The 26419-nt window shown below is 41.1% G+C and overlaps 1 protein-coding gene across 1 annotated transcript in view; it reads left to right on the top strand.

Annotated features, from left to right (window-relative positions):
• Positions 1–24980, top strand: part of LOC137880129 (protocadherin-15-like) — a 200535-nt gene extending 175555 nt beyond the window's left edge. Inside the window, exons 29-38 of the mRNA XM_068721280.1 lie at positions 1264–1479; positions 3515–3603; positions 4680–4856; positions 8666–8884; positions 11409–11528; positions 20231–20252; positions 20900–20938; positions 21081–21154; positions 22753–22867; positions 23030–24980. Of these exons, the coding sequence (XP_068577381.1) occupies positions 1264–1479; positions 3515–3603; positions 4680–4856; positions 8666–8884; positions 11409–11528; positions 20231–20252; positions 20900–20938; positions 21081–21154; positions 22753–22867; positions 23030–24961 (3003 nt within the window). The 3' untranslated portion in view covers positions 24962–24980. The remainder of the gene's footprint in view (positions 1–1263; positions 1480–3514; positions 3604–4679; positions 4857–8665; positions 8885–11408; positions 11529–20230; positions 20253–20899; positions 20939–21080; positions 21155–22752; positions 22868–23029) is intronic.
• Positions 24981–26419: the final 1439 nt, after the last annotated feature.

Here is a 26419-nt window from a genome sequence, read left to right as displayed (position 1 = left end):
AGTGGATTGGAAAGTTAAGTGGAAAATATTTCATTAGCAAGGTAAAAATGTTCTGTTCAGAAGAAAGATTTGATTGCGTAATTACCCCCTGCTCCTTGTGGCACTTACATGACCCTTTAATCAGTTATTGGATTCATGGGTCACCAATTTTTTTCAGTACCCTCTCTGGCTCTGTGCTGTTTTAAAAAAGAGTGAAAAAAGCTTTTTGAACAACAAGCAAATGCCTTAATGTTTATATTTTTAATGTAAACCATCCAAATCTATACGTTTTCACTTTGTTCTCTTATGGCAGCTTGCAAACAAATCTCACTCTGTGACAGTTTCCCCTCAGTGTCCTCAACAACTTTTAAAAGGTTTGCCCTACATACACGATGCTAGTACATATTTTCGATAAATTTGTCTTCACCCAACGAGGATATCTCACTCTGTTGATTTATGCAGCCCTTGCAGTGGGACCCCCCCCTTCTTCTTCCAACAGCTTGACAAAAAAAGAGAAATTGCTCCTATTTATCAGTGTCACTTACTACAGACAAGCGCTCTGAAAAGTTATGTTTGTGAGCTCATTGGCCAGTCAGAATTTGTGCCTCAGAGGTCGATGGGAGAAATGCTATTTTTAATAATCAAAAAGTCTTTGCTAACTTGTAATAGCTTTACCAAATTTAAAACTGCTATCATTTATCTTTTCATAGAAACAATATATGAAAAAACGATGTGTAAAGGTAGGAGGGCATCACTTAAAACTCTACTCACCTCTTGTTTGAGTTTGCTGTGATCATAAAATATGTGCCAAACTGTCGGTGGTTCCCACTCCAGCCAGCTGTAGTTCAACACAATGTTATAATGGTTATCCATCAATGGTTCTGACATTATTAGATAACATTTCTTAACAAATCATGGATGCACTAAAGGCAACACTGCCCTCAAGAAAAGAAGTTATATAAGCGGATGGCTTGTCCTCAGATAATTGAATCGTTTAAATTTGTCACATGGCTGCAAAATGTTTGTGTAGTAAATCAATGCAAGATTGATGCATCACGGGGGGGGGGGGGGTCGAACAAGAAAATCTCGCCTTCAGTGTTTTCAGCCACCATCATACCGTCAAGAGCTCAGGCTGTATTGAAATCTCAAACCAATACTTTTCTTTCCATGGCACATTTCTCTTTTTCTTTTTTTTTTTTGAGTAAAACAGTTTTATAACACAGTTTTATAACACAGTTTTTCTCCTGTCTAACTTTCTATGTGTGTGCTGCATTTGGGTTACAGGCCACTGATAAGGACACTGGGAATTACAGTGAGATGGCATACCGCCTGATTATCCCACCCACACCAGAGGGCCAGGACAGCTTTGTCATCGAGACATACACGGGTGTTGTCAAGTCGGCCATCATGTTTCGAAATATGCGCAGGTCCTACTTCAGGTTTGAAGTTATTGCAACAGATGACTATGGAAAAGGTCTCAGCAGCAGGGCTGAAGTGGTGGTGAGTATCCATGTATTGTGCATGTACATATAGTATATGTATGCTGATCGATATATATACTGCACGGGTATTGGGCTATGTGCACATAGGTGGCATATTGATTGCATGTGTCTTCCACAGCATGGTATCTTTGCAGAGAACGGTCCTTTGAAATATGAAATTGGTTTTCAATGTCATCTGTCTATATTTCATTGATAGAGGAGCCTTATCAAAAGGGGCATCCCAGCTATTTTACATGTCAAAGTCAATTTAGTAGTCATCGAGGAGTGTTGCACAGACTGTGAACACTGTTGAGTAAGGTCTTCTGTAGCTCTGGAGGTTTTGTCATGTCTGAGAAAATTACTCAAGGGTCATCACTTTAGTAAACTTGGTTTGGGCTTTTAGGATATATAACACAAAAGTTTGATGTTTTGGGAAATGCACTTATTCACTTTCTGGCAGAGTTCACACTCATGTCTGTAGAATAAATATGAAGCTATGGGCCCAATCCCAATCTCCACTCTTACGGACTCACGGACTTTGAGGCGCACTCCCGCGAAGTCCATGAGGGTTTTGCAGACATTTTGAGCCCTTTATGAACCCTTTCCTTTGCCTAAGGGAATTACCCGCAAATCATTGCAATGTGACATTAAACACGGGGTAACCAGTGGATGCATGGAGATGTAAAAAAAGGTAAACAAAGAGGATGGCTCACGTGTGTTCAGCCTGTCACATTATATTTACTCAGAAACATTAAGGGATTAAAGATGGAACAAAAAATAAACTTGAAATCAGAGGATTGACTTGTTAGCATCGGACAGGGCCAAGCTGTTTCCAGTCTTTGTACTAAGCTAAGCTAAGCAAGAGCTAGCCTTATATTAAACAGACAGATACGTCTGCATTATAAACTGTGCATGTGGAGTTTGACCAGGAAGGTAGGGCCTATGGAAAGACATTTCAAGTTGCAATATGGAAAGTGTAGGCTCCAGTATTTTTTAGCTTGACCTAGTAAAAGTCAGGATATCTTGGCATCTGCTGCACAGACTTTGATTATTCTATGTTCTCTCTTTAGTCCCGCTATTTTCTGGAAGTTCAGTATCAAGTCGCTGGAGTACACCTTAAACATGTTATTTGTTTTATAGAGTAATGTGTTATGCAGCAGAATTGTTGGCACGAAAGTCTGTTTTAAAAATGATGTCAGTCTATCAAAAGATGTCTGCCATGAAGAACCACCACAAACTAGTTGTGGTTTATTAATTTTGAAACCTTGGTTTTTTTTCCAAACTAATTTGTTCATTATGAGCCTAGATAGTGCTTTTTTTTGTTTGTGTTTACTCAGTGCCAAATGTTTTGGTTCCAGTCTATTGAATTATTCACAGTAGGTACAGGACACACAACATGTGGCCTCTGCCACCGGCTGATGATCTAATTAAACTGTTTCTTTCTGCAATGTGTATTAACTTTGTACACATTACGTGCATTTGTGTGTGTCTGTGCGTGTGTTTGCCTAAATGGGTGTCTCTCGTCTTTGTGTGGCTTTCTTTTTCCGAATAATTTCCCCACGCACACGCTGTGATTGGGTTCAGCTTTGTTCCCAATTCATTGCTTATCTTTCCTGACTGTGGGAAGGATTATTTTTTGTTTCAGTGAAATATGTCTGGCTAACAAGCCTCTAACAAGACAGAAGGAGGGTCTGGGACATTGCCTGGTTATGGGAGAGCAGCAAGTGCGGAACCATGGTGCTCGTTAATTTTCAAGGGGAAACCTAATTTCACAGGAGTCACATGGGAGATTTGGCTTCAGAGCACAGAGGCTGTTGCCTATGCACTTATATGCAGTATCAGCATTAAAGCCTGTTTAGTTTGCCACATGGCACCAATGCAAGCAGGCAATTAGAGGGTCCCTTTTGATTTGACTGAAGCATTTGAATGTGTCGACCAAACTCACAGTAGGACATATGTGACACACTGGCTTGATCGCAATTTATTTCTATTTTCTGCTGTCTGTTTCACCACTCAGTTTTTTCTCTCTTTCCCTCAATCCTGCTCTCTCCCAGGTTTCTGTGGTCAACGCGTTGGACATGCAAGTTGTTGTGTCCACTGTCCCACCCACTTTAGTGGAAGAGCATAAAGAGCAGCTCATTAGGTAAGACAGCATTTATTGTTATTGACAAAAAAATAATTACTTTGTTAAATCAGTAGAAACCAACATTAGTGTACATGTTTGTGTTCATTTCAATAAAATGCAAGCTACTGTGTAATAAGAAGGGGAAATATTCACCTTTAACTGGCCGTTAACTCATTTTTATCTTGCTCTCATCCATACAACATATTATTTTCAGGACATTTCCTTGTCCTCTAATATTCCTTTTGTTAATTGACACTGGAAAATGAATTGCATCTTTTTGTGCGGCACTATGATAAGGGGTGAACTTGGTTCAAGGTGGCACCTTGAATTGAATATACAATTATTTTAGAAGGCCTGGGGTGACATATATGATTCAGCTGTCACAAACGACAACTGGAAATAAACAGGAACCAATAAGAAAAAATTTTACAGTCTGTTGTTATCAGTTAGGATCATGGATTAGCCAATGAGACGTTTGAGTGTATCCTCTAGAGTCTGTTTTCCTGGTCCAAATTAATTAATGATAGAGATTCATGAAACGTCTTTTTGCAGCTCTTGGGGCACCGTGTTTAATCTAATTAGTCAATCTAAAAGGCAAATGGGGGTTAATAGTTGTTTTCAAGAGCTTGCTGTGTCTCTCCCACACAAATGGCACTGCTCTTTAGGCTGAAAAACACACACATTAGTCATGTTAAGCTCTTTGCAGTGATGACATTTGAGAGGTCTACAATTTTGCACAGTGCTTTTCATGATCCCGGGCCATTTTACCTGAATGCTCAAACTGTTTATCCACCTTGGCAAAGGCAGACAGCAAAGCATTTCTCTATTGGCTGTAATTTGAGGTGTGGATCTCTCCCTGCCTGAACAGGATTATCAAAGCCTTGCTTTGCCAAGAGCCCAGTTGTGAAGCAGAAAGCAGCCCAATGAGACAATCATTGCTAGAATGGAGTGCTTAAGGTCGGTGGCTCTGATACTGCTTCGGGCACAGAGGTGCCAGAAAATATTTGAACTAATGCAAACCTGTTTTTTGGTGTATTTACGCCGTTATTGCTTTCCTTATATAAGTTTGACCTGTGGTTTTGTTTTCATTTCAGTATTTTGGAGCGCCACGTCCAGGACCAGATTCCAGGTGCCAAAGTGATTGTAGAGTCAATCGGGCCACGTCGTCATGGCGATGGCTTTGAACTAGAGGACTACAGTAAGTCGGACTTGATGGTGTACGCCATTGACCCGCTCACCAACAGGGCCATTTCACCCAAGGAACTTTTCAAGTGAGTGGGTGTATTTTATTACAAGAAGTATAGTATATATTTATGTTCACATGTCCGTGCCGTGCTGCATAGCTTCTTCCCTGCAGGTCTGCCTTTACTTTCTTTATAAGAGTTTTGTTTGTCTTGCAGGTGCAGCCAATCTTCCATATGTCACAGAAAAGGGGATAATATCAGGGAGAAAAAGGAGGGGGTGTGGTTAGGAAGGGACAAAATGAGAGTGAAGCATAGAGTATTTCAATCAGTCCATTTAACCCGTCATGCCAGAGCCTTTAAAGAGCCAGCAGAAATGCCAACAACACATTTTATTCTTTTAGTTTGGGGACATGGAGATGGAGAGATTTCTGTTTCTGTTTGACCACTGAGAGACCGTGTTCACATGCTATTAAAGCAACACAGAAAAAGTGCCTACATGACACTATTTCATCCCTTCAGAAGAAAGAAGAGTCTGAGCTGGCACCTGAGAACAATCTCACCTTTCTCATGTTATTCAGCCGCTCTGTCAAACCGATCAGACATCAATCTTAAAAAGGCAACTCCATCAGAGCATGAGAGTTGCCAATCAATAGGAAACACCCCCTTTCTGAGTTGTCCCCTTCACTTTCTACCAATTTGCTCCCCTGCTTGACTTACATCGAGCTATCTGACACTATCTTCGGTTTTTATTTGTCATTATATGCTTGCTGTCAATTCTGTTTTGTGTGTGGCTTCTAAGACACCTTCCTCCTTGTCTTTGAAAAGGGATTGTGACCATTTCAGTTCCTTTTGAAATGCTCCACTCGAATGACATTTAGAGGTGCTTTGTGTATGTATTAAATTAATCTATAGACATTAGCTTAGCGTCCTTGACTATCAGAGGAGTGCCTCAACTGTTATTTTAAGTAGGGGATTGAGGCCGGTGCCATTGAAAAGGTGGCACTTGTGTCATAAGAACAGCTCTTTTTTAACCCAAATTTGTGACCGTCACCATTATCACAAGTAGCATCTTTTAAGAGAGCCAAGCTTACTTTAAGGGAGGCTTGCTGCATCCCTGCTTTAAAACAAGTCTGATTCCGTAGACACGGATACTGGCAGAAAAATCATTTAGACTAGAGGAGAAAGGCTTTTTATGTATGCAGTGTGTGTCTAAGAATGTTGTGGGGTAATTGCATGTAATATATCTGTGACTTGCCTGTCAGAATACAGAGAGAGAAAGAGAGAGACACCATAGTGAAACAATTCTTGCATTATAGAGTGTCCTTATGCCACCTTGAATACAGCACTCTCTACCATTTGACCTCTCTAGAGGATGGATTGCCAGAGAATACAGTTGATAACCTTCATCTCCGCTCATTTATTCACCTAAAAAAAAAAAAATGACAGTAATTTGATGTGGCAGTTTGCTCAGTCCTCTGTGAAGCAGAATGTTTGAAAGCCACTCTAGTTATTGTTTCAAAATAACAATGGGTGGATTGCTCCTATGCATGTTCATTTTACTACAATATTGATGCAAATTTTGTCGCAAGAGTGAAAAAAAAATGTTTTGGTAGAAAGGTCACACTAAGAATTTAATTAATCTTCTTTTGCCACATCATTTGCACTTAAAGTTGAAAATGAATGAGCAGTATGTAGATAATAATGATAATAATAATGGGATGATCTAATTTAACAGATTGGAATTTTAGTCGGCACCATCTCGGTTTTTGGTTGTCGCCATCTTAGCTTTTTGCAACCAGAAGTGACACGAGGGTGAAGTACAACCGAAGTACAACCAAACGCTGAATAAGACATTTTTAGGCTACCAAAATTATTAAAATTAACTTTTTACAAACTGAAAACACAATGTGAAAGCGTTAAAGTTGTAAGATGAAAAAATGGACAGCTTCCAGACCAGACAACACCACCACAAGGTAGCCCTATAGCATACCCTGCTTTATCGTCTATTATGCTCTAAATGGGACAATAATTAACTAAATGAACATCATGCTGTATTAAAGAAGACTTGAAACTAGCGACTGAGACCATAAACACATGTTCACAATGAGGTAATAAATCAAGTGAGAAGGAGGGTCATTTTCTCATAGACTTCTATACAATCACACTTCATGCAACCAGAGGAGTCGCCTCCTGCTGGCTATTAGAAAGAATGTGAGGTTAAGGCACTTCCGCATTGGCTTCACTTTTAAGACTCGGGGGTTGCAGCTTAGTCTCCACCAGCTTTTAAGGGAAATGTCTTGCTCTTTAGCTGTGCCATCTGCCAGTTAGTGTACAGTGTGTTTTTTCTAACATTTCCCCTGAAAACAGCTGCCTGCTGCAGTGAAAGATGACACTATGAGAGCTGTGGGAGTAAACCAAAACAGTAAAGCTGTGGGGTAAACATTGAGCTGAAACTTTTTAGAAAGTTTTTGTAAAGCTGAGCTGCAGATTTGGGTGATAATTCTCTGTAGGGTCATCATTAGCGAGCAACCCCTTTCACATTGTCTCATTGTTTTCACATCATCATTTGATATACATCGTTTTTACAAAAATATTGATTATAGCTGCTTTAACCCACCTGTTATGTTCCGGGTCAATTCGACCCGTTTGAAAATCTAGAAAAAATATTTTAAAGTACTTTTTCTGTATGAAACTTCTTCTTCTGCTTACGTTAGTGTAATCAACGTTTAAAAAAAAAATATCATGCATTTGCAACCACCCCCTGCAGGTTTCTATAACAGAGATGATGTTCAGGTCAATTTGACCCGGCAGTGAAAATGGAGGCTATAAGGGGTCAGAAGTGTCATGTTTAGACCATTTCTTTCTTTGAAAACGTGAGACAAAGTATTTCACCCCATTTCTCACACACACACACACACACACACACACACACACACACACACACACACACACACACACACACACACACACACACACACACACACACACGCACACACTCTTTCTCACTACCCCACCTGTGCGAGAAATACAGATACTATTTTGACGGGAACCTTTTATTTTCCCGCGGGAAAACTCCACCCACATGTTGCTTGAGAGTCCTACCAACATTACACTCTGCAGATGCATACAACACAGCAGAATACTATAGGACAACATGAGCAACAGAAACAAAGGATGAAGCTCTGGAGCACATCCTTGATCACAACAGTGAAATAGAGGAGGATGTGTCTGAAGATGAAGACCATCTTGAGGTCAATTCAGATTCTAATGGTACTGATTATGAACCATCAGATGAGGAAATGAGGAAACACAATCACACACACACTTCGTTCATTGTGCTCATCTCTTGTTCATTTTTGTAAATTTCTGTTTCTTAACACTATAAATGAACATAAATGAAGTTTACTTTCAATACAAATCCTTTTGTATTCATTTGGCTTGATTGTGAGTGAGCGGGTCAATATGACCCATAACAGCAGAGGCGACTCATCTCTATTTATCTACATCACCCCATGAAAAAAAGAAAGTTTCAAAATGTACAAACAATTTTGAAATAAATATATGTTATGGTAGACTAATGCAATTTATATCTAGGTTTTTCCAAAGTACCAAAAAAAATGTTTGAACATGTATTTTTCAAGAAAACGAGTGGGTTATCCTAATTGAACTATGATCTATCGAGGGGTGAATAGCTCCATTCCACTAAATACTGATTGAATTGTTAGTAAGGGAGTTGGTGATGAGGTACAAACTATATTTATTAGGATTTTTTGGATTCTGACCACTTTTTGATGATGGGATAGATAAAAAACTAACATAACAGGAGGGTTAAGATAACTATGAGTTTACAAGATTAAGATTATACCCCTGTTCTTTTTATGTGTTATAAATCACAGATTCCTCGATGGGAATGTGCTGGAAATCAACAAGGAGTTCCAGCCATATCTGGGTGAGGGCGGCCGCATCCTGGAGATCCGCTCCCCAGACATTGTGGCCAGTGTGAAGAAAGCGGCCCAAGCTGTGGGCTACACAGAGGGAGCTCTCCTGGCCCTGGCCATCATCATCATCCTCTGCTGCATCCCTGCCATCCTCATCGTCATGGTCACCTACAAACAGTGAGTACACTCGCCTCAGTAATCATCACTGGCCTCTGAAATCGATTAATCATATTTAAACTGTTGTCAGGAAGTTAAGAGGGAAATACATTTTAATTAAGCAGACCATTGTCTTGGGAGATATTGTGTTTCACTTGGTTTTAGCGGAAACGTTTGCTCCTCACAAACTAATCAGACATTTATTGTTATTTTATTGTTCTCTGGCCCGCAAAACCGCAAACAGCATTGTTGAAAAGGGTATTTGTCAGGTTTTTAAGATAAATCGAGAGCAGTTCTTGCTTGTTTGCTGCCTTTGTGTGTGTGTGTGTGTGTGTGTGTGTGTGTGTGTGTGTGTGTGTGTGTGTGTGTGTGTATGTGTCTCTCTCTCTCTCTCTCGCGCTCTCTCTCTCTCTCTCTCTCCCTCTCTATCTCTATCTCTGTCTCTCTCATCAGACATGCTGACTGCGCACTCTGCTGGGCTAATCTCCTTGCTCATGCTCTGTGAAAGCAGATTAATTAACACTCATTTGTGACAAATATCTACAGCCAATTGTGACCGTCATAGTGCGTCTTCACGCTACTTAATCATCTCTGCCTGACACACACACAATAAACAGTGTTTGGCTTGTTCAAACGCTCTCATTCACACACATACACTGTGCAGTTTATGCTTTTTGTTCGAAGGTGAGGTAGTTGAACTCTTGGCTGGCTGGAGTAGGGGTCTTATCCCCTCTAATCGTTAGTATGCTGCAAATGTTCCACAAACAGTGATGTTTGGGAAATGTTTATTCATGGCAGATGGGCGGAGTGGTTGTCCCTATGCAAATGCACAGACCAAACACACAGCAGAAAGCTGTTGATGGTGACATTAGACCTAACACACAAACTGTCACAGCAGATGGCACTTTGTTGTTGGCGTCATTACTTTGGTCAAATTAAATGATTTAGGAAATCAGTTTCTGTGTGTCAACATAATTCTCTGTTGCCTTAATTTGGGAATGAGCGTAATATTTAAAACATGAATCTGTTTATTCATGTGGAATAATTGAATTTTGTTGTGAATAAGTTATGGTGATATGAAGCACAGAAGATTCACTTAAGGAGAAAGCCACGTCTACTTTTGCATGTAGCCCTGCAGTCACTGCTGGAAGCTTGAGTGCTTGCTACTTTGTGTAGAAGTTGGAGTGAACGTACAGAAAGTTTTCTGCTGTTTTGTGGTTAAATAGATTAACAATATATGTTGTACAAAGATATTTTGTTGTCTGTGAAAGGATTGCATGAATAATGTTTATCACTTAATCCAACGTGTCTGTGTTGTGTCACCTCCCAACATTAAATACCTCCCAGCATTAAAATTGTATGGAGTTTACACTCCTGACAAATTATGCAATTACTTTTTTTTGTCTCTTATTTCTCTCTCTTCCTGTCTTCTCTCATTTCTTCTGAATCAAATCCAATAACCAGGTTCAAAGAGTAAGTAATAATTTTGTCTTCATGTTTTACAAGAGATTGCTTGAAGTGCTTGTCTTTCTCATATTCATTATTCAGTAGTTTTTTAAAGACGAGTTGAATGTGTGAATATGATGAATAAAATGCATGCTATCTAATGGCACTCTTTGGAAATGTATGCCAGTATAATGACATAAAGCAACAGTGAGTCATCTTGTAGGTTAAAGAATTAATGTTTATTTTGGCAGTTTAGATGTAGAAAATCTAATGAAATTCGAAAGGAAAATCAACCCAAAGTCAACAAGACATATAGTTCTGTGCAGCTTTCAGAGTAAACAAGTAGCTGGTGAAGAGAACTGAACAAGCATACGGTAGACAGCTGGCATGTTATCCATAAGAAATTAACTTAATTGAAATAGCTTCTAGTTTGCTTTGGAATCTGTTTTCTGACCTTAACAGTAAAAAAAAGCTTACTGTAGTTTTAATAAGATAATAATAGATGTTACCTAAACCTCATCTAGGCATGGGATGACACGATAATAAATGCGATTCACAATATTATCCTAATATTTGTATTGCATCACAGATAGGACACACATCTCCTTTAGTAAACAATGTTTGTAGTGGAAAACAAACAATTTTAAATAAGAAGATTGTAAATCATAAAGTCCCCCTGCATAAATACAGGATAAATACAAATAAAAAAATAGCAACTGTTCTTTTTCCACAAACTCTTGCTAACGTCATCACATTATATTGAGTTATTCTTTGCCTCTCCCCAATATTTATTTAACATGACTGAACATAACAGGAACTTTACTTTTACAGCCAGTTACTGCATGTGCCTCCTTTTTGAAAAAGACAACTTGTGAAAACACATCGTTAATTCATGGTAGACTTCATGCATAAGTGATGTGTCTGGCTTCTGCTCACTTTTTAACCGCACTGTTCTAGAAAGGAGTAGTTCATTCTTAACTACATTAACTGTGAAATAAACATTTGGGGTTGATTTTCCTTTGTCTGTCTGTGCACGAGGTTGTTTTTCTGTGGACTAGAAACATTACTTGGGGACCGTAAATGTTGACACTTTGCACAGGCGACAGGCAGAGTGTGCCAAAACTGCCAGGATTCAGATGGCTTTACCACCAGGAGGGAAAGCAGCTCCAGCGGGCGCTCCCAGTGCTAACCTCTATGAGGAGCTGGGCGACAGCAGCATGTGAGTCAGCCCTGACCCTTTTTATCTACCTCCCATCCCACCTGTTCCCATAATAAGCAAATACTCTTGCTCTGCAGGTTCCCTTTTTTGAGTTTCTTCTCCTAAAAAAAAAAAAATGCTCTCATGTTGAATGCCAGTACCACTGCCTTAGTATTCTCCTGCTTTTGACACCAACGGTTGTCTAGTATTCAAAATCCTTTCCCTCTGCTTTTCTAAAATTACTCCTGGCAGCTCTGCATGCTGACCTCAGACATCCACCTTCTGCTTTAGACATATTCGTACCTGCATCAATGGATCTCCATGCTATTTCACTTCCATTGTCCACTTTAAATGTAGCAAACCACACTGTGCGCTGCAGCACAGCCTGTGATAAAACTTGAGCTGATTTGACTGTGTATGCATTTTTACAAGACGCTCTTTAAGGTAAGAAGAGTGTGTTGTGTTTATAAAATATTTGTATAATTTACTGCGAACAGAAACAAATACAGAGTCTGGCCTGTGCTTCGTAATTGTTTTTTATAAATTACTTTAAACAATCCTTTGATTAACACCGACATTAAATGCTTCCTGAGCTTACCTTTATGTCTAGTGTTTTGCCATCTGATTTCACCTTTCATTTTGAATAATACTCCGAACGTCTAATGAATTGTTAATACTCGCTGATTAAAGGAATTTTAAATGAGACTAAATTGAATTTAAACAGCTGCCCCGCTGGGTATAATCATTTTCATTTACAGCATTTAAAGAAATACTGCTATTAACATTACATTCGCCGTGATAAAAAAGCAAATAAAAGCTCAACGGCAAGCTGTAAAGAGCTTGTGTAATGTTTACAACAGATGCTGACCAACACTCAACAACAAGCAGAAGCTTTTGATTCTGTAGCTGAAGAGCTCTCGTGGGGATTGTATTGTAGCCGAGCAACGTTTATTTGGGGATTATATTACAAGAAGAGTTGGTCCTATAAACAACCCCATTATACAGAAAGGTATAGTGTGTGTGTCCATAAAGTAAATCATAAAATGTTAGGGTGAGGACTTGCTTTAAGGTTACATCTAGATTAAGGGTAAAGTTTAGGGTTAGGCTGGTAGCGGTTATTGTTAGGGTGAGTGCAAGGCAATGTGATGTCCCCAAAAGTCATGAAAATGCGACGTCTGTGTGTGTTTGTGCCAACAGTCTGGCATACTCTGCAGGTACACACAGCATATATAAGCTTACGTTTCATCCACACCTCTGACAGTTCTGCTTTAGTCTCCTTACCATCTGTCTGTGTTTCTATCTTCTCCATCATTTCTATTCCCCTGTCTCTCTGGATTCAGACTGCAGTAAGTAATCCCAAAATATATGATGTCTGAGGACTATGATCAATATTATTTGTATGATGTAACACAGGGGAGGCACCCTAGTTTTCCCCCTTGCTGATAGCTTTTGCTAAGCATATGCATATACGATATACAGTATAGATGTGATTTTGGTATGTACTTAACACTCATTCAAATGGTAAGATTTTTCACCATTAATACCCCTTGTGCTTAAATATATATATACAGTTGTGGTCAAAAGTTTACATACACTTGTAAAGAACATAATGTCATGGCTCTCTTGAGTTTCCAGTTATTTCTACAACTCAGATTTTTCTCTGATAGAGTGATTGGAACAGATACTTCTTTGTCACAAAAAACATTCATGAAGTTTGGTTCTTTCATGACTTTATTATGGGTTAACAGAAAAAGTGACAAAATCTGCTGGGTCAAAAATATACATACAGCAACATGAATTAGCAATTTTGGTGACTTAGAAAGTTGTGTCAATGAAATGAGCTTCATAGCATGGCCTCTTAACTTCTTGTGAGTGATTATGAGTGACTACAGCCGGTGACTTCTCTGAGGCCATTTAAATAGGGCTCATTGGATACAAACGCCCACAAACGCTACAATGGGAAAGTCAAAGGAGCTCAGCATAGATCTGAAAAAGCGAATCATTGACTTGAACAAGTCAGGAAAGTCACTTGGAGCCATTTCAAAGCAGCTGCAGGTCCCAAGAGCAACAGTGCAAACAATTGTTTGTAAGTATAAAGTGCATGGCACTGTTTTGTCACTGCCACGATCAGGAAGAAAACGCAAGCTATCACCTGCTGCTGAGAAAAAATTGGTCAGGAGGGTGAAGAGTCAACCGAGAACCACCAAAAAGCAGATCTGCCAAGAATTAGAAGCTGCTGGAACACAGGTGTCAGTGTCCACAGTCGAGCGTGTTTTGCATCTCCATGGACTGAGAGGCTGCCGTGCAAGAAGGAAGCCCTTGCTCCAAAAGCGCCACCTTAAGGCTGGACTGAAGTTTGCTGCTGATCACATGGACAAAGATAAGACCTTCTGGAGGAGAGTTCTGTGGTCAGATGAAACAAAAATCGAGCTGTTTGGCCACAATGCCCAGCAATATGTTTGGAGGAGAAAAGGTGAGGCCTTTAACCCCAAGAACACCATGCCTACCGTCAAGCACGGTGGTGGTAGTATTATGCTGTGGGGCTGTTTTGCTGCCAATGGAACTGGTGCTTTACAGAGAGTAAATGGGATAATGAAGAAGGAGGATTACCTTCAAATTCTTCAAGATAACCTAAAATCATCAGCCCGAAGGTTGGGTCTTGGGCGCAGTTGGGTGTTCCAACAGGACAATGACCCCAAACACACATCAAAAGTGGTAATGGAATGGCTAAATCAGGCTAGAATTAGGGTTTTAGAATGGCCTTCCCAAAGTCCTGACTTAAATCCCATTGAGAACATGTGGACAATGCTGAAGAAACAAGTCCATGTCAGAAAGCCATCAAATTTAACTGAACTGCACCAATTCTGTCAAGAGGAGTGGTCAAAGATTCAACGAGAAGCTTGCCAGAAGCTTGTGGATGGCTACCAAAAGCGCCTAATTGAAGTGAAAATGGCCAAGGGACATGTAACCAAATATTAGCACTGCTGTATGTATATTTTTGACCCAGCAGATTTGATCACTTTTTCTGTTAACCCATAATAAAGTCATGAAAGAAGCAGACTTCATGAATGTTTTTTGTGACAAAGAAGTATCTGTTCCAATCACTCTATCAGAGAAAAATCAGTGTGGTAGAAATAATGGGGAAACTCAAGAGAGCCATGACATTATGTTCTTTACAAGTGTATGTAAACTTTTGACCACAACTGTATATAAATATATAGTGTTACCTTGGTGAAGTGGTAGTAGTTGAAAGTTTTTTTTAGGCTTAGGGAAGGACTTTCACTTCCATGTAGTCAGGAAATGTGAAGTACCCTTGTTTAAATTCACTGAACTTCAGTAGATGACTATAGCTGTCTCCTCTCTCCCGTCCCATTGAATAATTGTCTCCTCATGTGCTTTGTTGCCTTTACCGTCACGTCTCTTAGTGTTGTGACTGATCACTGCACTAATGCATTTGATATGGGTTGATGTTGGTTATTTGTATCATACTTTATCTTTGGACCAAAGCCCAGTGCATCTGTTGTCATAATCATTTTAAAATATCAATATTTAATGAATTAAAAAACTTGAATTCTTTAGCATAAGCTTAAAATGTTTTTTAAAAGTCATATTTTTTTACTGTGCAGATGTTCTCAGTAACAGTCACAATACTTAGAGTCATAATCAGTTAAGATGCAGGAACAAATGATAGCAGTGTTGCTTTCGTCTCACTCTTTTTTTCTTTGCTTCGCTCACCCTTAGACCATCAATTTTCACCTGTTTCAATTATTTTTTTCTTCTTCACCTCCACTTTTTTTTACTGGGGCAGGGTTAAAAAGTCTGTCATTGAGGAGGCCGACCACCAGAAGGTTCTTGGCACCTTTGCCTGTCGCGCCAATGCAGCCCGCGGCAACGGAGCGTTGCATGTCAACCTGTTCAAGTCGGAGAGCAACGTGACCATCCTCTCTGACCGCAACCCACTCACCACTCACAACCCTGTGTACGATGACAGCAGCCCTGAGGTCTCTCCGTCTGAAAAGCGGTTCTCCTTTTCTTCTCCCCACTCAGCGGGGTCGGAGTACGTCTGGTCAATGCCTGCTCGCATTCACGATGGGCTGCACGGTTATGAGGCGCCAAGGAGACAAGCTCTTTTGGACCCAGACGACTGGGAGATCCAGTTACTCAAAGCAGCCGTGAGCGGCGGGCGAAGGCCGGAGAGTTTGGACACGCTTCGCCTGAGTAGCAGTACAGAGACCAAGTTGTCAGTCCGTGAGCAGGCCAGGCAGTTTGAGCAACAGGCCCTCTCCGAACAAACCCTCAAGCAGATCAGTGGCTCCCGGGGCTCCCTCTGCTCCATCGTTGTCAGGGATAGAGACAGCGATGACATGCTAGAGCTGTCCTCAGAAACTCTACTCTCCATCATGGATTACCCCTACAGCACCACTTCTGTGGGCAGGGATGTGCCCCCCAGCATTATCATTAATCAGGGAGATGACTCATGGCCCCTTGCTAGCCAGAGACCGACACCACCTGTCCACAGGAAGTTCAGCTCCAGCATCTCCAGCTACATGACAGTTCAGCCTTGTCACATCACTGTGGAGATCATACCAGACCCACCAGAAAATCCCGCGCCTCCGCCTCCACGGCGACATCCACCTTCCCCACCCACATCTCCTCCCTCTAGTCCACCTTCTTCTCCACCTTCACCCCCCTACGTTCATGAACCTCAATATTCCACTGACTCCTCTCCTCCTCCTGTCAATAAACAGGTTGCGCCCCCACCTCCACCGCCTCTTCCTCCCCCACCTCTTCCTCCCCCGCCTCTCCCTTCCCCACTCTCACCCGCTATCAGCGATCAGTCACGTCCAGTCGTCCAGTTTGTTCCAACTTCTTTGCCATCCGTCTCCTCGCTTCGCCCCGTTTCAGAGCGAAAACATCCTCCTCCTCTTGACACATCACAAACTGATGTTGAGAAAAAGGAACTTAAAGGGATCCTGAAAAACATCCAGAATCTAGCCGACATAGAGAGATCTGTTGCCAATCTGTACAGCCAAGTAGACAAAACTTGCAAGGTGCCCAAGTTTAACAAGAAACCACAAGTGACTGAAGAATCGGAAGGTGCTAACAAACTGCACAGCTCTGATCCCTGGGATGAGCAGAGCACGCCAAAAACAACAAACTCCAGCACCGCAGTCCAAGTCAACTCGACAACAAGTGGGAACTATGCTGAAAATGGAACGAGTGAACAGAACATGGCAACAGACGTTCAGCAGACAAGCCAATTGAACTCCAACAGCCCAAACAGTGCTGAGCACTCTTCCTCTCAATCCACAGTGTTCTGACTTTTTCTCTCTGTCTCCGCACTCTCATTAATTCCATTTATACATATCCATGCCTGTTTTTCTTGTTTCTAACTATGTTTTATTTTCTGCACAGTTGGTAGTATTTTGTATCAGCGTTAGCCAAGTCTGACGAGTTTGACTGTGTGGCTCTTTCAGACAAAACATTTTTTCCCTTGATACTTTGTGTGGAAATCAAATTGTAGTGCCACCTGCCAAGAAATGTACTCAGCTCTGCCACATTGACTGTGTGGCTCACAGGCTTGCATTAGAACATAAAAGAGGCTTGCATATACAGTCAGTTTTGCATGTTTTAATTATGTGAACTGCGATGAGATCTATGGTATGATAGTGTTAAGCATACCCCAGAGTTCATATAATAAGTTATAGTTAGTGGTATAGGTTATTTCAGTTCATAATCTCAACATTTCAAAACCAAAGCTCCTTTAATTTGATTATACTAAACACCAACATTTATAAATCTCAAAGCCCGGCGGTCTGTTTCCTAAACCTTTTTCTGGCTGCATATTTGACTTCTTCACTTAAGAGCAGAGCATGAATATTTAGGATGTTGTGGCTTCGTGCAGAATCCAAATTAGGTAAATAATAATGTTAAATGTTTTTTTTTCAAATGATGGAAAATTACCATAACTGTTAAGAATTCCCCAAAGGTATGCAAATACTATGAAAGCATATTACATTTTTTTATTAAACTACTTACTGTGATGAATGAATGTGAAGTATAAATGTTTCAGATGTAGGATGCAGCAAAAAGAGATACAACTAATTGTCATATCTGCCCCTGAGCAAAGGAACAATATACACAGAAAGAAAAAAAGAATCTAGAAATATATATAAAGCAACATTACATGAAATTAAATTGGATATTACACTAAGTCAGGCTACAGTAAATCATTTTATTTAGATGTAATACAGTTGAATGCAGATACGACAGGGCCAGTTACTGCTAAGTGAAAACATCTTATTTCGGCTATAAAAATACATCGACTGGGTTACCCGGCAGGCTCATGTTGAATGAAGAGAACCAACCTCTGGGGGACCTGTCTATTCACATGTCTGCAGAGATCCTCCCAGCATGATAAAGTAGTCACTGTGATGTTCGGGTGCACACTGGAAAAGGCTAATTAGAGAACCAATCAATCGTTAACTAGGGCCGCTGCCTGTGGGACTGTCAACTACTGTTACCCTCTCCTTTTCTTTCCGTCTCTCTGACCTTCTGCCTGTCCCATTTGTCTGTGTTTCTCTCTCACTTCTTCCCCCCCTGTAGTTGGTTCTAATACTCTCCAATCCTTGGTCTCTTCTTGTTAATCTTTCCCCGTGGTTCTCGGGAGATTCTATTACCTTCTTTACACTCATTGCAATGCGGCCTCTGTCCCCCTTTCTCTTCCTTTTTTTGTGCTCAGGTTTTTTTCCCACTTCCACTCCTCTCTGTCTTTCTCCCACATACCCTTCATGTGTTTGTTTCACCCTCCATGGCCTAAGGCAAATGGTCTTAGCATACCTCCTTTCCAGAGCAATGTTATGTTTGATTCATCAAACGTTCCCCTGATGGGCAGATCGAAGGCCTGCTAATTCTGCATTCCATGTTCACGACATGGGGTAATGTCTTTTGTAAAAAGGCAAGCAGCTCACATGCTGGGTTTTTTTTCACCCAAAGAGCAGCACGTGTAAATGAATGGTATTCTTTATGTTCCATTTTACATTTTTTTTTGTGTGTCCTTACTGATAATTCAATACAGTAACATAAAAAAAAACGATCACATGGAAGACAGAATAATTATTTTTTTTATCAGTTTTAATAATTAAAGTAACTTTTCTCAGGAAAAGTTTGAAAATAAGGGATCAAAAATCGAGACAAACATAACAATAAAAGTATGTTTTGAGTAGAAATTGAAAATATGATACCGTCTCATATAAACTCTCATCATAGTATCTTCAAGAAAATACAAACCAAAGACCTTATGGTATGCAAAATGTTAGGATGCAATCAGAATATATGTACACACAAAATACTATTCAGAGGGATCCTTGTCGCATGAAAACATCCACCTGCTCTTCCACCATATAATGCATCATATTTTCATCAACATTTGCATCAACATGTTAGTCGCTTTTGTACCGAGAGTTTGAATAGAAGATCAATACCCCTAAATATCACTCATCTAGCTCTCAGCAAGAATAAGCGTATTTCCCAAAATGTTGAACTAATCCTTTAACTTCAATTTCTGCTACAACGGGTTATGTAAATGTGTGTTGTTGGTTAAGAATAGTAAAAAAGATTGTATTGTTTACTACATAGAAATGTGTAGTGAAAAACATGTAAAGCTAGTTATTAGTGAAGATCACCTTACTGTTGTTCATATAATACATTGGGTTCTTCAGTATTCAAGTCTTGCTGTAATTCTGAGCTCAACTCTCTTACCTCTTTTTCTACAACATTACCTTATCACCCATCGTACCCCAAGTCCCCTCTTGTGCAAACGTCCTATGGCTGCTGTCCACTGGGCCATTTTTCTTGATGTTTCATGAATCAGCAGTAGCCAGCAGCCAAGCCAACAGGTCATCCATCAGATCCCACTCCCATCATCCACTCTGCCTGGGAGGTGTGGCCATATGGCTGTGCCCTGTCCCCTGGTCCCTGCCCATAATAACAGATTACAGCTCTCCTGAGGAAGCTCACATCATTGCTTGGCCATATATCTGAGTGCGAAAGTCGTCATTATTTATGGTCCCAGACAGGTTACAGTTGTACGCTTGTGAAACTGGAGGGTTCAGCCGGGCTGCTCCATTACTCGCCGTTTCTCATTGACTTGTACTGAATGCTCTGCAGATGCATTGTTGTCCTCAGGAGCAGCTCTGAGTTGTTGTTTAAGTCTTTGATGGAGTGGAATTCCTAAGATTTACTTTGCCGTCTGTTGATAGAAAATGGCACATTATGACGTGATAACTAAAGACAATTTTATTAACTTTCTTGGAGTCAGTAATTCCTCCCTGAATCACAATGTCCATTTTTTTATATCTGCTAGGGGAATTCTTTCTGTACTGATTTTTTTCAAACTCCAATCTTCGCAGCCTCTTTGTTATTTGCATTTATTGTATCTTTTTTTTTTTCTCCCTGTTTGGAAGAGATAACATTGAGAAAAACAGCCCACACCAGCACGATAACATTGTGACCTCAGGCATCCTTTTTTAAAACTGAACAATATCTGCAACTCTGTAATATAACATATGAAAATGCACAGTAAGTAAATCTGCAATTTACTCACTGGTCAGCAGAATGTAGTGCTGTAGACTTAACATTTCAATTATTTTAAAAGCACTTGAAATGTTGCTGTCAATCCATATTCATTATTTGTCTTGTTTCCTCCTTTCTGCGGCACACAGCAGGCGAGGCTACGGCAGACAGGTAAGCATTCCTGTTGTGATGTGTTCTTATCTCATTGTTGCGCCACGACATTTTGTCACTCTCAAAGCAGGTTGAGGCAGCTTATATCCTATTATTCTTATCTACAACTGACTTGATGGAAACCTCTGAATGAGACTACGAGAAGATCCCGGTGATAGGACTTCTGACACTGACATTACAGTTTAGGTTTGATTTGAAAGTCTGTTGTATTCCTCAATGTTCCTGTCAAACAGCAGATAAGCATTTGGATGACTTTTTCTCCTGTGTTGGGAAAAAAAAAACTAATCAGAGACCAAACAAAGTGACTCTGTTTGACTCTAAATTCGTTTTTTTTTTTGTCACCTTCGAATAATTTATGAACTGTCAGCATCTGGCAGACACACACACAGGATGTTTTATATTTTGTTGCAATTTCTTACTTACTTTCCACTTTTTCCTTGCTTCATTTCCATCAATATTTTATCAATCTTTTCATCTTGCTCCTCCATCATGTATAACATAGACCTAAGCAGGACACACAAGACATGCCTGCACTGTCTGGATTTAAATCTGAAATGTGTAGAGTGAACTCTCCCTTATGTTTGTGTCTCTCCTGACCATCCCTTCCTTTCATTACCTTATCCTTCTTCTGTACTAATCTTTGGCAGCAACAGCAACTGCTGAGGCCATCTCTTCTGAGACCTGAGGTAGAAACCCTCCTGCTTTTCTTAGTTCACAGGGATTGTAGTCATTCTGCTGTATACTCGCAATGTATGCTGCTGCTGCTCTTCTTCTGTCTTTCTCCGAGGAGTGCTGAGTAATTTCTCTTTCTGCCTCTCTGAAATGAAGGAACTCTCCATGGAGTCAGGTATCGACCCAGGCCAGGACTACTACACACAAGACTACTATAATTATGACCAAGGGTGAGCATGCAGCCCACTGACCCGCCGTCTCATCTCTCGTCATTCGTACTCTGATCCATGGAACTGGTCTCCTTCGGTTCATTTAAAGCACAACATCATTAAGACTTTATTTATTGTGACCTTGCCTTCCAGCTCCCATGCCTTAGGTCCTTGGGGCGAGGCAAGCATTTTAAAGAAGTTCAGAATAAAATGATGAGCATAACTTGTGCTTCCCCCTCAGCTGTACATAACATCCGAGCGGTTACCCTTTCTACTCCCATCAAATGAGATCAATTATGCTGCCTTGAGTCGAGCACCTCAGAGTGTGGTAGTGTTTTCCCATGGTTTATTGGATAGAGGGTGTTTTGGCTTGCCTGTTACATAGCCCATATGGTCTAAAGAGGGAAAACATGGAACTCAAAGCCGTAACAGCTGCTGGGAAATTGTTATTCATTAAACGCCCCCGCTCTATGGCAGGTGACTTGCACCACACTGGGGAATTACAAGTTTATCAAAAGAGGGAGAAGATTCTGAACTTTACAGGCTTAAAAAGCTGAAAGAAAATCTTGACAAAGTTTAAAACCTACCATATTGAAATTAAGAATTGTAATTGCCTTCGTAGTTGCTCAGCGACTTACTGTATGTAATCTTTACAAACTCTAATTACCTCAGCTGTTACTCACACTGTTTGAATCACGCTGGCTTTCATTTGCAACAAGCTGTAATTATATTTGAACAGTATGTCACAAAGTTCATTGTAAAAGCTGCTATTGCCAATGAGTGTGCCATCATCACTGTGACTGGATGCCTTTGATGTGATTCTATATGCACTGAGCACACTTTAATAGTTGTCAAGCTTTTAATCTGGCAATCACCAGACCGTGCAATGCGCTGCCTTCACATGTTCAGGAGGTGGCGATGAAACAAATTACCATCAGCGTCTTTCCTTTAGGGTCTTCTGTAATTTGGTATTGTTGAGTAAGAGGAATAATTTACATGTTCAGTATCAATGATCCAAGCAAATTGAGGTCATCCACCACACTAATGCAGACAACCTAATGGTTGAAATATTAAAAGTGTGATATACAAATACAATACATACATGATTAAATCTCTTCTTCTTCCTTGTCTTTCATTTTAATCTCAATTGGCAAAAAAATAGAACTGCATTCTGCTCTCTTTGTTAGGTAGTATTGGATCTTATAGGCACTCATGCACTGGAATACAAAACAGCACATTGGAGAAGAGTTATGCAACCAGATTTTATTCAAGTTCAAGTGTTTTAATGGACTTTTAGACATTTTTAGTGCTCCACAGGTCCCCATCTCAGCATGTCTGCATTCTTGCAAGTTGTTAGACCCCTTTGACAAACACAGACAAATATGTACTCTACTATGTTTTTTTTAGGGGAAAAGCTCTGTCAGCCTCTGCTTTCTTTCTCTCTATTATATCCCTCCAAACTTACAAAGTGCAGCAAATCACCACAGCAATTACTGCCTATCCTATGCCATCTTGTTTACTTTAGGAATCATTCAAATCACAAGTTAAGTGTCAAGGTAGTCCACAGTAATTATAAACCCTGTGTTGTTGTTGATATTTTGTGTGAATTTATTTCTCAGGTATGACATTCCTCAGTATGGCAGTCGGAGGAGGCTGATATCTCCCATGTATGATGAATATGGAGAGGTAATCATGGAGGATGATGGGTATTTCTACAGTCCTCAAGGCCCTGAGGTATTATCTTTCCTTAGATATGAATTTCATACTTGCATTGATAATGTCAAGATTGTTAATTATTGTCTTAACAGGTTGTGTGTCCAATGTATTATTGAAAGCAAAGTGTTAACCCTGATTTATCATCACAAAAAGTTGCTGAATTAAATATGACTGTCTTAGGGTCGGGGCAGAGGCAGGGGACGTGGTCGAGGTGCACCCAAGAGGGTTGCATTTAGAGACATGCCGCCAGGGGATGGAATTGAACAAGCTGAGCCAGCAGAGCCTTCTAAAGCTGCCAAGAAACTGAAGTCTGTCATGAAACTAAGCAAACTCCTGGCAGCCAGCAAGCAGCCGTCTGATGCTGGTCCTTCCGGCACATCTCCATGGAAGAAAGCCAAGATGCTCAAGATGTTTGGTGCTGGGAAGAAGGACCAGGATTACGCCAAACTGATGTCAGCCCGTCGTATTGACAGCCAGGAGAGTCTGAGTGGCGGACCAGCCGTTTTGGGACCTATCGATAGCAAGTCTGATACCCGCAGCCGGCTTGGCAAGGTTTTGAAGAAAATCAATTTAGGCAACAGGTTGCAGTTTCGGAGGAAGTCACAAAGTAGTGTGAGTCGTGGCTCGGCCACAGGCAGCGAGAGAGATGAGGAGGCCTCACAAGTAGCCAGTGAAGATGACAAGAAGTCTAAAGTGTCCATTAGTGTTACAGAAAGTGAGCCAGAAGCAGGTGCAAGTGGAAGCGGTCAGGAGAAAGACTCTGATGAAGAATCCTCAGAGAAAAGCAGTATTGACCGAGATTATCTGAAAGTAGATTTGGACCGGGATGATGCCAATGAAAGCACTGTGGACTCAGAGGAAGAGCCTGATGAGGAGCCGGGGGATTCTGATGAAGAAAGCAAGTCCAAATCTGAAGGAGAAGAAACAGAAAAGGAATCCATCAGTGAGAAAGAATCTGGGACTGAAAAAGAATCAGATTCGGAGAAAGAGTCAGAGTCAGAGAAGTCATCAGCCACAGAGAAAGAATCAGAAACTGAGAAAGACTCAGAGTCTGAGAAAGACTCAGACTCTGAGAAAGAAACAGAATCAGGAACAGGCACAGCAACAGAGAAGGAAACAAGCACAGAAAAGGATTCAGGGACAGAAAAAGACTCTGATGAAGAGTCTGAGGAAGGAGAGGCTTCAGGGAGCACTAAAGAAAGTGGGTCTTCTGCCCGCTCTTCTATGAGATCATCAGCTGCTGAGGCCAGCAAGGGGAGCAGCGCTTCAGGCATCAGTGGAAGTGGAAGTGGAAGTGGAAGTGGAAGTGGGAGTGGCAGTAGGAGTGGCAGTAGGAGTGGCAGTAGGAGTGGTACCGGAGTAAGTGAGAGGGCAAGTGAGAGTGGCAGCGGTAGCGCGGGTAGCGCTGCATCTTTATCTGGCTCAAGTGTTCGGTCATCACAAAGGACCAGATCATCAGGAAGCGCAGTGGCCTCAGAAAAGTCCAGTGAAGAACTTAGTGAGGGCGAGTCAGGGACAGGAACAGCCAGTGAGGCAGAGTCAGGAAGTGAAGGCTCTATGTCCCGAGGGTCCAGCCAGAGGAAAATGTCTGGGTCAGAGTCCAGTGAAGGCTCTTCATCCAGCAGACAGATGACAGACCAGAGTTCACTGGGAAGCGGGGAGAGTTCAGCTGGATCCCGGTCCACCAGTGGCAGCCGGCATTCCCAAAAGTCCATTCTGAGCCGCGGATCTGAAGACACAATCACAGAGGAGAGTGAAGAAGACGATGAGGAAGAATCTGAGACTGCTGACGAGAGCAAAGAGTCAGCCAGTGAGCTCAGTGATGACGCATTGCCCTCGAGGTCCAGTGTGGGGTCCAGAGACCCTGGGCCCTCTGCTTCCTATAGTGGTCCACCATACAGCTCCGAGATCAGGAGCATCGGTGACACCTCTGTAGAAACATACGGAGGACTGTCCCCTATCACTGAGGTGGACGAGGACGCTATCTCCTCAGACAAATCCTCAGCCAGTGGATCCGCAACAGAGGCCGGCAGTGCTTCGAAGGACTCAGGAGAAACAGAATCTACGTCGGATGCGGATTCTGAGTCTGAAGGAAAGTCAACTGCCTTCTAGAGAGATATATTGTCCACTGTGAAGTAAGAGTGAATAAAATCAATTACCCTTGCATGGGAGTGAAGAAATATTGCTTGCCACTGCAGAGTGTTTCAAACGTCCACTTTTTCCTCATTTCCCTCAAGCAAGAAAAAACGTTGGTGGTTTCCTGCTGCGAAACATCAGAGTTTTGCTCTCTTTCTTACACTTTTGACTTATTCCTCTCTTTGATGTCTCCTGAGAGTCTTTTTATGCCTGTACTTTTTGTATAACATTATACTCTTGTTTCTGCTGTGAGATGTTGCATGTTGCAGTACTATCTGGTTTTACTGAATATTTTCCTGTCAGTATTACTCTTTTCCATAGAAAAATAGGATTTCTCGCCGTAAATTGAGTTCTAACACAGAACTGCAGATATTTGATCTTTCTCAGAGGATATTCTTTCACAGTTGTTAGTGTATGATTTATTTTGTAGTACAACAATTGCACTTAAAAGTGCAGTTATATTACTGTAAAAACACTATTTTATGGTTGGATGTCCATATTTGATTGGTAGCGTTAATTAGATTTGTGGAAGACATCTTTGTTCCAGTATATGATAGTCCTCAAATATATATGAGCATACATTTTTCTAAAAACAAGTATTTTTTCTGGGACAAGGGAGAAAATTATGGCGAGAATTTCCTGCGAATATCGTGATCTGCATTGTTTGTTTGCTTTTTTTTCTCCCAGAGAAACGTATGAATACTGCACCTTCTGTAAAACCTATATATTGATTTTGACCCCCTTCTCTCCTCCTCAGCCTGGGAAAAAGAAGCGGATTAAGCTGGTGGTAGATCGAGAGAATGAGACCAGCTCCACAGGAGAGGAGAGCACTACAGAGACTCAGCGAAACCGACTCCCCAACAGCCACGGCAACATCAACGGGAACGTCTACCTCGCACAGAACGGCACTATCGTCCGAACTTGGCGGCCACCCCACCCAAACAACTTGAAGGTGGGCTCTCCGTGCCGGCTCGGTAAGCATTTTAAAAAATTAGACAAGTTGGGGGTGACTCATGAAGAACCCCCACCGATTCTTGGCGTTGATGGCACAGGAAACAACACAGAAAATGGAGCAGGTACATGTGTTCCCTCTAACGTGGACATCAACCTCAACAGTCGGCCCTCCTGTGGCTCCCTTGGATCCACCATCACAGATCTTAAAAGTTTTGGGTCCAAAACCAATATTGCCAAGGTCTTGATTGACAGAAACAGCAGTGGCCCTTGTGTCAATGAGGAGCAGGAGACTTCAGTTGACAACCACAAGGAGAGTAGAGAGACGCTGGAGTCTCACAGTGACCACACATTATCAGACGAGGAAGAGTTATGGATGGGACCCTGGAACAGCCTGCACATACCAATGACAAAACTCTGACTTACCATGCAGAAAATACATCTCCTTTTTGTTATTTTCCTATCTTTACCATGTTGTCTTTG

Source organism: Cebidichthys violaceus, unplaced genomic scaffold (assembly GCF_023349555.1).
Source record: "Cebidichthys violaceus isolate CVI_PGR_0920_01 unplaced genomic scaffold, fCebVio1.0.p SCAF_10, whole genome shotgun sequence".
NCBI lineage: Eukaryota > Metazoa > Chordata > Actinopteri > Perciformes > Stichaeidae > Cebidichthys > Cebidichthys violaceus.
Note: the sequence above shows the minus strand (reverse complement) of the source record. Positions and strands in the feature narration are given on the sequence as shown.